This window comes from Lampris incognitus, chromosome 11, assembly GCF_029633865.1.
Source record: "Lampris incognitus isolate fLamInc1 chromosome 11, fLamInc1.hap2, whole genome shotgun sequence".
Taxonomy (NCBI): domain Eukaryota; kingdom Metazoa; phylum Chordata; class Actinopteri; order Lampriformes; family Lampridae; genus Lampris; species Lampris incognitus.
Genome location: NC_079221.1, coordinates 23695893 through 23709108, shown reverse-complemented (window position 1 = coordinate 23709108; position 13216 = coordinate 23695893). Strand labels below are relative to the sequence as shown.

Here is a 13216-nt window from a genome sequence, read left to right as displayed (position 1 = left end):
TTTTTAAGTATACAGTGAGGGCATGTTATGAAATAAGATTTTAGGACATAATAGTACCTGTTGCTTTTAAATGAATTTCAACTGTCAAAGAGAAGTTATTAGCAGAATTGAATTCAATGGACAACTAGACGAGTGCACTCAGTAGAGTGCAGATCAACTCCAGGCGTAACTCGCCTTCTTAGACTTAGGCGAAAAACCAGCTGAGGAGTTAGCCCTCAATTGCGGTATAAAACAGGTTTTTCAAAGGTTTTGAATCACCGCAACCACAAGAGGTCCTTGATCAAACAGTCATAACTGTGCACAAAAATTACTAGGCAGACAGGCCCAGTAGTATGAGCAGACACATACACGCACACACGGACAGAAAAAAAGTGTTTTTCCTGTCATTATAAGCTTTTGGCACAGTGCCCAAGTCAATTTAACGGGAAATATGGGAAAAAATAATTAATTAATATGCAGTGCTCAAGCTAAAAAAATCTACCTAATAAAAACGAATGCGGCCAAGTCTAATATGAACTTGCACATTCCAAAAAGAAAAGGTTAGCTACGCGACCATTTTGGTCTTACCCTAATCTTGTCTTTATTTTCATAATATAACAAAGCTGGGTAAACTGTTTACGATCACGCATGCGTGACTCACATCTACAGTTGACTCAGATCGGGTAGCGACAAGAATATGCAACACTTCCTGTTTTGACTGAAATCTAGAGGAAGTTGTTCCTTTATAATTTTTGCATTTTTTTGGATTATCAATTCTGTCAATAACTTTTGATCATGTTGCTGCCCGATCTGAGTCAACTGTAGATGTGAGTCACACATGTGCAAGCGTAAATGGTCTACCCAGGTTTATTATACAATGAAAATAAAGACGGAGGTTATTATTTTTTGGCTCATCCAGTGTTCCTCCAGCTCTCCTGTGCTGAGATCAGCAGTGAATGATTTGCTGACTTGCGAATACGATCAACTTCTCGTTTACTTTCAAGACTCATACCGAATACATAATGTTTTGACACTGTTGCTGCCCAATCTAAGTGAACCCTAGATGTGAGCTGTGCAGGGTTGACTCAGATCAAGCAGTGAGAGAACAAAATTGGTCAAGCGAGCTCGAGAGTAAATGAAGAGAGGGAGGGGCGGTAGCAAAAACAAACTTTTTCCAAAGGTTTTGAATCCCCACAACCACAAGGGGTTCTTGATAATACAGTCATAACCGCAAAAGAAATTTCACACTAATAGACTCAGTAGTAAGCGAGATTAGCTGTGGACACACACACACATACACACACATGCGACCAAATGCAATACCCCCACCCCCCGGCTGGTAGGGATAATTAATCATAGATTTAAAATGAATTTAAAATGTACTTTGCATTTTTTTTATTTTATGCCCACAGCTATACCCTTGACATAAAATAATCAGACCCTTCTTAACATATTGCATATCAGTTTTATGTATTTTCATAATTGCTGGAATTGGAAAACATTTTCATCCCTGTCAAGTTAGTCAGAATATATATCCGCCATTCAGGCTCCAAGCCCTTTTGTCCTCTTTAAGTAGATGTCAGTGTGTTGTCTTCACAGATCCAGTCAGCTACATTTTTAACAGACCATGTCATAAATAACATTAGACCTCTGTAGTCCTAAGGCTAGACTACCACTAAAATCAGGGTGCATAAGCAGTTTTTAAGTTCTGAGTTAGTCAAGACACTGGCTAAGTGGAGTAAGTGGAGTTAGATCAAAGACAATGGTAATATGGAGATGGACACAAAAAGTGTTGAGCAGAACTATGCAGACAGACAGAGCATGGCTGGTGGGAGCTCTCAGCCATTATTCAGTTAGCCAGTAAGGCTGATAAAGGTGTAAGTCAGCAAGTCAGTGTCAGTCTGTAAACAAGGTTGTCAGCGAGCAAGTCAGTAGGGCCATCAGTCAGTCAGCAAGCTAATCAGCTTGTCAGTCAGTTGGCAAAGCTCTTAGCAGTGTTGCTGCTGTTGGTTAGTCAGGCAGTGTTTTAGTCAGCATAGTCAGTCAGTCAGCCTGAGTCGCTGTTAGTCAGTCAGTAAAGCTGTTAGTCAGCAAGTCAATCAGTCAGCAAGCCTGTTAACGAATGGGTTTGTTAATCAGTCAATAAGGGTTTCAGTCAGCCAGACCAGGAAGTGGTCAATAGGGAAAGGAGGGGTGTGTCTTTACCAGGAGCAAAGACCTTGGGGAGTGCCATCTTGTTTTCTCCACAATCCTGACGACGGCCTGGAGAGGGACGGAGGAAGTGGATGTAGAAATGGTTAGATGGGGAGGGGAGAAGATGGATGGAGAGAAAAGGAGGGTAGGATAGGAGACAGAGGGTACACAGGGGGTGTGGTGATGACAACAACCAACATACAGTGTGCCTTGTGTTGAGCAGCTGAGAAGCTGAGGGCTGAAGAGGACTTCAGCACCTGTTTGTGATTTTCAGCTTTTTATTTTCAGATGGAAACGCCAGTTTGTTGAACGTTTCTCTTATGCAAACTATACTTATTTAAACTAATTCTCTCAGACAGACTAACTGCCTCTTGCTAAGTTTTTTTGTTAAACCAACCCGTTGTTTATTGTATCACTGATAAACAAGGGAAATGGTTGAAACCAAATCTAGGGATCTATTCTTCTATGTTGCCAAAATGTGTTGACTTGATGACATAACATAATGAAAGATGGTGGTCACCAGACAGGCTGGAGGAATGATCGGGGAGAGGTCAAATCGCTGAGGTCACTCTCTGTGTCCAAACAACTACAGAATATTTACGTTCACCAAGGCAATACACACTCATGGACTCACAGTCGCGGAATTGCTCCACATCATCATCAAAGACAGCCTCCTTCAGGGCGCTCTTGTCGTAGGCGCTGATTGTTTCTCCGTATCCATAGGGGGCAAACTCTCGGCCCCGCGGCCCAGAGAAAGAACGTGGTGACGGGGTGTTTAGCAGCGAGGTCTTGTTGTCCAGGGCAGTGCGGCCACCCTCCAACATGTCCAAGCCCAGCCGGGGATCGGAACCAGGGGAAGATGCCACCCCTTCCCTCCCAGCCTAAGGAGAGCCAGGGAGAGAACATCAATCAAATGCAATGCAATGCTCTTAATTTTTACAGGAAGTTGAATCAGTTTATCTGGACACAAAACGTTTCATCACTCATCTAAGTGACCTCTTCAGCCTCAACTGACTGCAGGTATCCCTACTCTTATAAACAATACAGTGGCATAACGACCAAAAACGATCAGTTTCATATGCAAGTTGCTGTGACCATTAACTAGAGTTACAATGACCATGTGTACTATTCACAGAGGATTTGGGAATAGTTGCAATCACAGCATCGTAAGATGGCGACGATGATTACAATGCACCTACACCTACACCTGCACCTACAATGCAGTCAGTTGAGACTAAAAAGGTCACTTAGATGAGTGATGAAACATTTCTCTCTCAATAAACGTGTCCAGATGAACTGATTCAAGTTTCTGTGATTTTCTTACCTGGACTATTGTCCACACATAAAGATGCTCTTAATTTTTGTGTTTCACTTCCTCCATCTGTTGCATAAGCCTACTGCCATCTTTATGAAAACAGTGTGAATTTAGTTTACACCCCTGTCATCTAGAAGTTCTGCAGACTTACATTCTAGTATTGGAATGTGCTTAATTATCAACACTTATGGTTTAAAAAGGAATTTGATTAATTGATAAATACCTGAGACTCTATACTGGCCAGATATTTCATAGCATTTTCAGCATCCAGAGTGTAGCAGGTTAAGACTCTACTATGGATGAATACACTCCTGCAGTTGATGCACAACCACTTAAACGTCAACATCGACAGTGTGACTCGCCTTCCACACTCTATTAGGAATGTGGGGCTTAGACAATAGAGCCGCTTCCACTTCAATCCTGGTAGAACAGGATTCAACACTTACCAGTTTTAGATTATTTCCAGCATCTGTCTGCAAGAATCCCATACCTCTTGTGGTAAGCAAAGTCAGTTTTTGTATGCTATGCTATAGTCCAGAAAAAAAAGCCAATATCTTGAGTTTTTCTTTTGTTTTTCCTCTGAAAAAAGTAACTGACTCTTTTCTCTATGAAGATAGGTGATGAACCTATTGATAGTGTGTATAGCACACAGCATAATTACATAATTCAAAACATTTAACTAAGTGCCTCTGTTAAAGTGAACGTGTGGCAGCTGAAATTAAATGCAGGGGTTGTAATGGCCAAAAGCCCGTTGTATATCTTGATCCATTTTGTTTTCATTTGTGTGTGAATTTGCTCCTAAATGGTTTGGTAGTCCACTCTTGGAGAGTAAATATTAAGAGTAGATATACTAAAGGAAGAGTATATTACATTGATACGAAAAGGTTTGATTCACAAAAATTAATCATGAGCCCTCTCCACTGTCAAAATCAAATTTGAATACCAACAGGGAGTGAACTGTTTAGTCAGGGTCTAGTGGTTAGGACTCACCGCATCATCCCGCTTGCCCTCTCGCCTGATAGGCTCATTAAGGTCCTCCTGGCTGCGATAGCTGAAGCTCTGGATGGCCTCAGTGACGCCACGCAGTGAGCTGTAGATCTCCTCCGAGTTCATGTTCTCTGTGTCATACTCCACCATGCTGCACACATACACACACACACACACACATACACACACACACACACACACACACACACACACACATAGCTTGTATAAAATGCATATCAAAAAGAGAGAAAATCTACAATCATGATTTTATTTTAGCTCCCATGCAAAGCGTTTAGCATTGCCTCTTCAAGCCACATCAGCTTTTTGAAAGGCAAAATGGGTTTTAGGGCGAGGTTAGGCATTACACCAATCCCAGCCTCTTGGGGTAGATACCATGCACAAGGTTGCGTTACTTATATCTTTAAAATGCCAGAGCGCACACACATCCACGAAAAAATCAGTCACAGGTGCAGGACTACAACATTAGTAAAAAAGGTAGAGTCTGTACAGTCATTTGCTCCTATTAATGATGTCATCATTTCACCAAATTTACATTTTGAGCTACATGCTCTTCATCAGACCAAGGGAATGTAGAGTGACAAAGAGCATGTGGCTTGAAACATAACTTTGGTGACATTAAAAAATTATTAATGGGGGGTGTCCGGGTAGTGTAGCAGTCTATTCCATTGCCTACCAACATGGGGATCGCCAGTTCGAATCCCCATGTTACCTCCAGCTTGGTCGGGTGTCCCTACAGTCACATTTGGCCGTGTCTGCAGGTGGGAAGCCGGATGTGGGTATATGTCCTGGTTGCTGCAATAGCGCCTCCTCTGATCGGTCAGGGCGCTTGTTCAGAGGGGAGGGGGAACGGGGGGGAATAGCGTGATTCTCCCACACACTATGTCCCCCTGGTGAAACTCCTCACTGTCAGGAGAAAAGAAGCGGCTGGCAACTCCACATGTATGGGAGGAGACATGTGGTAGTCTTCAGCCCGCCCTGGATCGGCAGAGGGGGAGGAGCAGCGACCGGGACGGCTCGAAAGAGTGGGGTAATTGGCCAGGTACAATTGGGAAGAAAAAAAAAGGGGGGGGGGGTAAAAAAAAAATCATTAATGGGAGCAAATAATAGTGTGTAGACTCTATCTTTTTTACTGCATTACTTACATCTGTCATGTGACTTTGAATAACCTTTCCAGAGATGACACAGTGATATAGTAAAGACAAAAAGACAGCTGAGCTACTTTCTGTAGCTTGGAACGAGACAATTGGAATAAGGAGAAGAGGCCAATTATCTGGCTTCCCCAAGGGCAATGACCTCCCGTATGTCCCAGCCCTCCTCATTTACCTGGGTGAGTACGCTCTGCGCAGGACCCTGAGGGAGGGGGCAGCAGGGGTGGAGTGAGGCGGAGTAGGAGGAGTAGGAGGAGTGGGAGCAGGGGGATGCTTAGACAGCCCGTCAACACCCCAACCCCACAACCGACTGTTGCCACAGAGCGGCCGGGAGGGACCGACAGACAGACGGGAGAGAGCAGGGTGGGTTGAGAGGGGCAACAACAGCAACAGACAAACAAGACAGACAAACAATAGGGTAAAGAGAAGAAAAAGGAAGAAAATAAGTGTGCAGGAGGAGAGAAGAGAAAAGACAAAAAGAAAGGACTCTGAGCTTCGAGGGATTAAAAGTTAATTTAGAGGAGAGTGGTAGAAACTACCAGAATCCCAGGAAGATAAATTCGAGATCAATTCCAAGAAGATAACTTTACATTTGAATGTAGGATAAATACATTTGAATGCTTTATTTGTTTTTCAATCCAAATGAATGTGGAGCCTTCATTGTCATGTTTTCCCCAGAATGAGAGCAATGCTACATGTACATGAAATTAAGTTAGGGTTATCACTGTTGGATAAGATCTAGATCGGCTTTAGCTGTGATTCCGGGTTTCTGCTTCTAGATAAGCACATGTTTAATTGAATGAGCTGCTCACTCTGAGAGAGTGCTCTGCAGATATTTTATCGAATAACAATAAAAAGCTTGGAGACACCACACTACTGTCTGGCCAAATTGAACAGACAGAAAAAAGAAAATCACACTAATCAGCCACATTTTCTGGTGTGGGTAAGCATTAGGATGCTCTGTATGATATAGGAATGCACTATGTTTAAATTGTGACATGCCTGCTTTTCAATTTGACCCTGCAGAGACACAAACTGTTATTTGATAAGAAAAACTTTACATATACACAAACAACATTTTTCAATTACGACCAAAGCTGGATGGCCAGACAAGCTAAGAATCCTCTGATATCTGAGCAACTCATTCACCACCACATTCAAACCAATAAGGTCTGTCACTTAAGGTAAGTGCATGTCTTCAGTTAGTCTACAAAATACCAGTCAGTCTACAAAATACAAGTCACCCATCTAGAAAGCAGGCAATTATCATTAGGATTCGACTACAGCCATGCATTAATAGCAGAGTTTTACAGGAGGAGTGTGTGAGACAGATGGTTACCTTGGAGAAAGACCTCCATGGGAGCAGTTGGTGGGGGAGGTGAGGGGACTGGTCCTGCTGGGGGTGTGGCGCGGTGGAGTCCGGCCAATAGTGTTGCTCGGAGAGCCCTTGTAGGAAAGGATAAATACATGATGACTGCTGCTACAAAACATGCAGCTGTTTACATACAACCAGTGGGTTAACACAACTGACGCTCACATGTATCCAGTAAACGGAGGCAAAGCCTGACAATGCCTGAACATCTCCTCTGGATTTTTTGTTACTCTCATCTTAACAGTTTAAAAAAAGATCCTCACATAGGCTGTGGAGTGATCAGATACTTCCATATCAACAGCAGTATCCCCGACTAAGATCAAACCAAGAAATTATCAGTATCACTCCATGTACCACATTGCTGCTGGTATTGCTGGAGTTCTTGAGGTGGCTGTGCAGCAGTTTGGTTGCTCCATCCTGGAAGGTCTTTGGCAGGGCTCCCAGCAGCATTGTGAACTCTGGGGTGTTGAGCTCAAAAAGGGAGATCAGAACCACCTGGGCTGCCTAGGGGAATGACAACATATCAGATAAAGTTAAAGGAGTGGAGAAGATCATATGATCTCTCTGGTTCCAGACATACTCTGGATGAGCATTAGGACAGAAAGGAGTGGAAAAGGTCATAGGTCATCCTGGTTCCCAACATACTGTGAACATGTATTAGAATACAACAGAGTCGAGAGGGTCATATGGTCGCCATAACTCCAGAGGCACTCAGAACAAAGTGTTATCACTGTTTCTCTAGGCAGTTTTCCACTGGTCCAGAAATTTACTAAGCAATAGTAAGGACCAATGAAAGTTTATTTGTGTTATGGGGGGGGGATTAACCAAAGCTACAGCTATAATTATTATCAATAAATATGTTTTCAATTGTTTGCTTTTTTTAAAGAGATTTTACAAAAAGATTTGCCATTTAGAATTACATGACAAAGATTAGGATTGGGTTATAAGTAGAAACATAGTAAACAAAGCCTATGTTAAAAGTTTTTATGAACACTTAATTGTCAAAGTGCTTCTGAAACCATCGCAACAACATGACTGCTTGACAGCGTGTTTTATTGTACTCTTATTCAAAGAAGATTGAAAGAAATTGTGTTAGAACTTCGTAAAGGGGTCTTTTCAGATGCATTTAGTGAACCAGTATTTGAAATGTTTGCAATTTCAGGCAACAATGTATTTTGTTATATTTTCATATCATGTAATCCCATATTTTCTCCTATTTTTAGTGGGAAGATTCAAACTTTTCTGACAATAAGCCTGGCTAGGATTTCTACAATTCTGATAAAATCTGGAGTCTTAATGACTCGCTCTGACGCTTTTAATAGAACGAAAATGTTATAACATGCAAGTCGATGACAGAATGTGAGTCCGCACAGACAAAATGTGTTAGGTACTCTGTGGTAGAGAAACAGCATTCATATCAATGTTGAGCGATGGCACTGTTCTACTGTTCAACTCCATTCATACAATGCAACATTCTCAGGGTTAGCATAATTCTTTTAAGGCCATGTGACAGAATAAGCCACTTCTTCAGGAACTAATTTTCAAGGCATAAACTGATACCTATGTTATTACAGCAAAACAGCTGGATTGTACAAGATAAAGGTGAGTAAGACATGCCAAACTCCATTTTTTCACAATCCTGAGGTGGTAGTTAGCCATTGGCCAGGCTTGGCAGGTGGGCAGGGCATAGCGTGCTTGGCATGTGCAGTGATTGGCTGTCTACCTGCTTACACCTTTCTTCTTGGTTGCCCTCGGTGGAAAGTAGGGCTGCAGTGCTGGACCTGCCTGCTAGCTCGTCGCTCACCCAGTTATGAAGGGTCTGGGGTATAGTAGCAAGGCAGAATGGGTATTAAAACATGTTACAGGTCCTTTTCCATCAGATATGGATGGGATACCAAGCTTTCATAGCAATTTGGCACAAATCAGTGTGGCATGTACCACGTTCTAAAACAGGCTAAATTCACACTTATGAATAGTAACTAAAATGACGGTTCACTTTCAGCAGGGCAACTATATATATGTTAAAACACGTATTTATATATACTTTTTTTGTGTGCCTAGGATTCAGGTCTTGATTTGAGACTAGGTGAGGACTTTATTTGGGGGAACAGCGGTGGAAAAACAAACAGAACGGGACAGAAAGAACATATGACGTGTATCTGACAAGGGGAAGATTACAACCCAGCCACCCAAGGCCATCCTAGGCAGAGTGGGTCTATTATCAAAGTTTACAACTGTTGCTAAACAAACACTGCAGCCTGAGGATTTCAACTGAGGACAAAACACTGTGGAGATATACAAAGATGAATGATCAATGGAAAAAGCAAAATATCTTATTGTTCATGGATCAGGAATCCTTTCTGAAAGTAAAATAATGTGATAAATTATCAATTTATCTCCATATTTCACACTTTTTATATAGCGTTCACAACAACCAGGTCTTAAGGCATTTAGTTGTTGTATGAGCTTAGTACTGTGAAAGAGAGACTCGGGCACATATCGAACAATGTATTAGACCCCATTTTGCCTAAAACTTATTTTGAAAAGAATTTGATACACATTCACATTTTTTTGATTGCTATAATGAGAAAGACCATATTTTGACATCTAGTATACATCTGAGATCAACCCAGGCTGAATGTGAATTCCACAAACAGGTGAAGAAACAAACTAAATTAATACTTCTTTGTCACATTTATATGCGTTATGAATATAGATTAATTCCCAAAGATAAAGCATCTATCTAATTTGCACTGAATTTAGCTCCTAATTTATTAGTCCCACATAAATACCAAAGACCTGGGTCAAACATAACTTATGTAAGGATTAAGCTCATAAGCTGATTTTGGAAATGTAAAAACAGATTTCCATGATTAATATTAAATAAGGTAACAGAGGTCCCAAAGATTTTGCGTGAACATACACTGACAGCGGGGCCAATACTGAGAGTCTGCCTACCTTCCTAACATCAGAGCTTTTGGGTTCAGTTGTCCAGGTTATGATGCGGGACACAGCCAGGCGCGTCTCACTCGAGTTGACAAAGTCAGTGGGGTCCATTTGCCGAGCCAGAGACTCAATGTACTTCAGAATAGCAACCTTTACCTGCAGAGGTAGTAGATACACAGTACTCAGTGATACAGCTATGATCCTTTATTTCACAAGCAAGATACATCAAAATCAATCTCTTTGCACCTTATTTACATCTGGCATTAAACCAAGATTTGGATGTTGTAGGATAGTGACTGAATCAAGCTTACAAGCACACCAATTCAAGTGAAAATGCACTTGGGAGTCATTGGAGAAAGATTGTAATTCTAATTACTTAAACTAATTTGGGAGGTCAAATAAAGTTGAATCAGTTCATCTGGACCCAACGTTTATTGAGAAAGAAACGTTTCAACACTTATCTAATGCCCCTTTTCTACTGCATGGTACTGGCTCAGCTCGACTCTACTCTATTTGACTCTACTTGCTTTACTTTTTGGAATTTTGTTTTCCACTGCAGATAGTATCCCCTCGCGGGGAAGCCCCGCTGGTCATTTGTGGGTGTGGTGACTAGTTGTTTTTTAAATAAATATAAATACATATATTTACATTTGTTTATATTTATATTTTATTTATTTCATTTCATTTATTTATTTATCGTGGTATTTTCATGTCACCTTTCAGTATCGGCTCAGCTCACTTGGTATCAAGTGGTGGTATCAAAAAAGGTACCTGGTACCAGGCACTATCCCTAACTTTTGCCCAATGGAAAACCAAAAAAAGTGAGTAGAGCTGAGTTGAGTCGAGCCGGTACCATGCAGTGGAATAGGGGCATAAGTGATCTCTTCAGGCTCCACTGACTGCAGGTATCCCCACCCTTATAGGGTGGCATAACAACCAAAAACAACTATCGGTTTCATCTGCAAATTGCCATAAGCATTAACTAGAGTTTCAATGGCAATGTGTACTATTCACAGAGGAAACCAGTGTTTCTCCCTATCAAAGATGTGCACATCCTCATCCTTGAAAGAGTGACCACTGGCCTGTAGATGGGTGCAGACTGTGGAGTCCTGGCCTAATGCATTAGCTCTTCTGTGTTGTGCCATGCTCTTGGCCAGCGTCTTGTTTCGTTTCCCCAATGTACAAGTCATGGCAATCCTCCCTGCACTTAAAGGTGTACACTATATTGCTCTGTTTGTGCCAGGGGACCCGATTCTTGGGGTGGATCGATTTCTGGTGCAGCGTGTTTTGGGGTTTAAAAGCAATTGAGAACGGTGTTTGGAAAATATCTGTCTCAACTGTTCTGACAATCCCACCACAGATGGAATCACCACTGTTCACCACTGGTGCACAACCTAGGAGTCATCAGGACACCGTACCACCAAGCTGACAACATCCCCACCGACAGCAGCCGGGAAAGGGGAGAAATCCCACATTAAACAGGCCCTGGTTAAGAGTGGTTATCCTAACTGGGCATTTGTCAAAGCCAGGAAGGTGCCCAAACAGTGCACCAGCCAATCGAAGAGAGGAGGAGGACAACAGCTACCTAAGCATAAACCAGTGGTAATTCCATATGTGGCAGGATTGTCATAACAGTTGAGATACATATTTTCCAAAAATCGTGTCTAAGTTGCTTTCAAAGCACGCTGCGCCAGAAATTGGTCCACCCCAAGAATTGGGTCCCCCGGCACAAACAGAGCATTATAGTGTATTTTGTTAAGTGCGGGGAGGATTGCCATGACTTGTACATCAGGGAAACCAAACAGACGCTGGCCAAGAGGATGATGGCACAACATAGAGGAGTTAACATGTCAGGCCAGGACTCCACAGTCTATACCCAACAACAGGCCAGTGGCCACTCTTTCAAGGATGAGGATGTGCACACCCTTGATATGGAGGAATGCTGGTTTGAACGGAAAGTCAAAGAGGTCATCTATGTGAAGAGGGAACGACCATCCCTGAACCTGGGGGAGGCCTAAGAGTACATCTGTTGCCATCTTAAAATGCTGTGATTGTAACCATTCCCAAATCCTATGTGAATAGTGCACATTGCCATTGAAACTCTGGTTAATGCTCACTGCAATTTGCATAAGAAACCGATCATTATTATCGGTCGCTATGCAACTGTATTGTTTATAAGGGTGGGGATATCTGCAGTCAGTTGAGACTGAAGAGGTCATTTAGATGAACAACAACAACAACTTAGTTTTGTATAGCGCCTTTCGAGGAAGCCAAGCACACTTCACACTAGATAAGAACAAAAAAACAAAAAACAAAAATCAAAAGACTACAGACCATAGGCCTTAGTAGGTTTTGAGTAGTATTTTGAAATTGTCCAAAGAAGCAGCATTGTGGATCATTGCTGGAATAGAGTTTCAAAGGGTGGAGGCTGCCACACTAAAAGCTCTATCTTCTATCTTCCAAAGTCCGCAGGCTGGTGTGGGGGATGGAAAGCAGGCCTCTGTCTGTGGACCGCAGATTCCGGGATGGAATATAGGGGTTGAGGAGGTCTGATAGGTACGGGGGTTATGGATATGGAGGGATTTATAGGTGATGAAGAGGATTTTATAAGAAATGCGGGATTTGACCTGGAGCCAGTGACCAAGGATGGGAGTGATGTGTTGCCAGGGCTTGGTGCTGGTGAGCACCCTGGCAGCTGGATTCTGCACATACTGAAACCTGTCTAGGGCTTTTCTAGGTACCCCTGACAGGACTCCATTGCAATAATCCAGACAGGAGGTGATGAAGGCATGGATCTCTGCCACGGAGTCTCAGAGAAATGGCCGGAGTCTGGAGATGTTTTTGAGGTGAAAGAAAGCAGAGTTGGTGACAGATTTGATGTGTGACTGGAATGAGAGGGTGGAGTCCAGAATGACACCAAGGTTGCGGACTTCTGGGGCTGGGAAGATGGGGGCAGCCATCCATGTCAAGGAGAAGATCCCCAATATTCCGGTGCAGTGCCTTGGAAGCCACAACCATAAGCTCAGTCTTATTAGTATTTAGCTTGAGTAGATTTGATGACAGCCAGATTTTTATTTGGTGGAGGCAGTTAACAAGGGATTGTGGGGCAAGCTGAGAGGAAGGTCTAGTGTTGACATAAAGCTACGTGTCATCAGCAGTCATCAGCATAGCAATGGAAACTTAAACCATGGTGGCGGATGATGAGCTGAAACATTTCTCTGTCAATAAACGTTGTGTCCAACTGATTCAACTTTA

At 42.4% G+C, this 13216-nt stretch overlaps 1 protein-coding gene across 8 annotated transcripts in view; it reads right to left on the bottom strand.

Moving 5' to 3' along the window:
* Nucleotides 1-13216, bottom strand: part of clasp1a (cytoplasmic linker associated protein 1a) — a 155813-nt gene that overhangs the window by 13659 nt on the left and 128938 nt on the right. For 6 of the 8 annotated variants that reach the window (XM_056289164.1, XM_056289162.1, XM_056289166.1 and 3 more), the window contains 5 exons: nt 9974-10117; nt 7370-7519; nt 6983-7089; nt 4478-4625; nt 2807-3053 (listed from right to left, as the gene is read on the bottom strand). In XM_056289164.1, the coding sequence (XP_056145139.1) occupies nt 2807-3053; nt 4478-4625; nt 6983-7089; nt 7370-7519; nt 9974-10117 (796 nt within the window). Of the gene's footprint in view, nt 1-2806; nt 3054-4477; nt 4626-5818; nt 5954-6982; nt 7090-7369; nt 7520-9973; nt 10118-13216 lie in introns of all 8 variants that reach the window. The other 2 variants (XM_056289159.1, XM_056289160.1) reach the window with 1 other exon arrangement.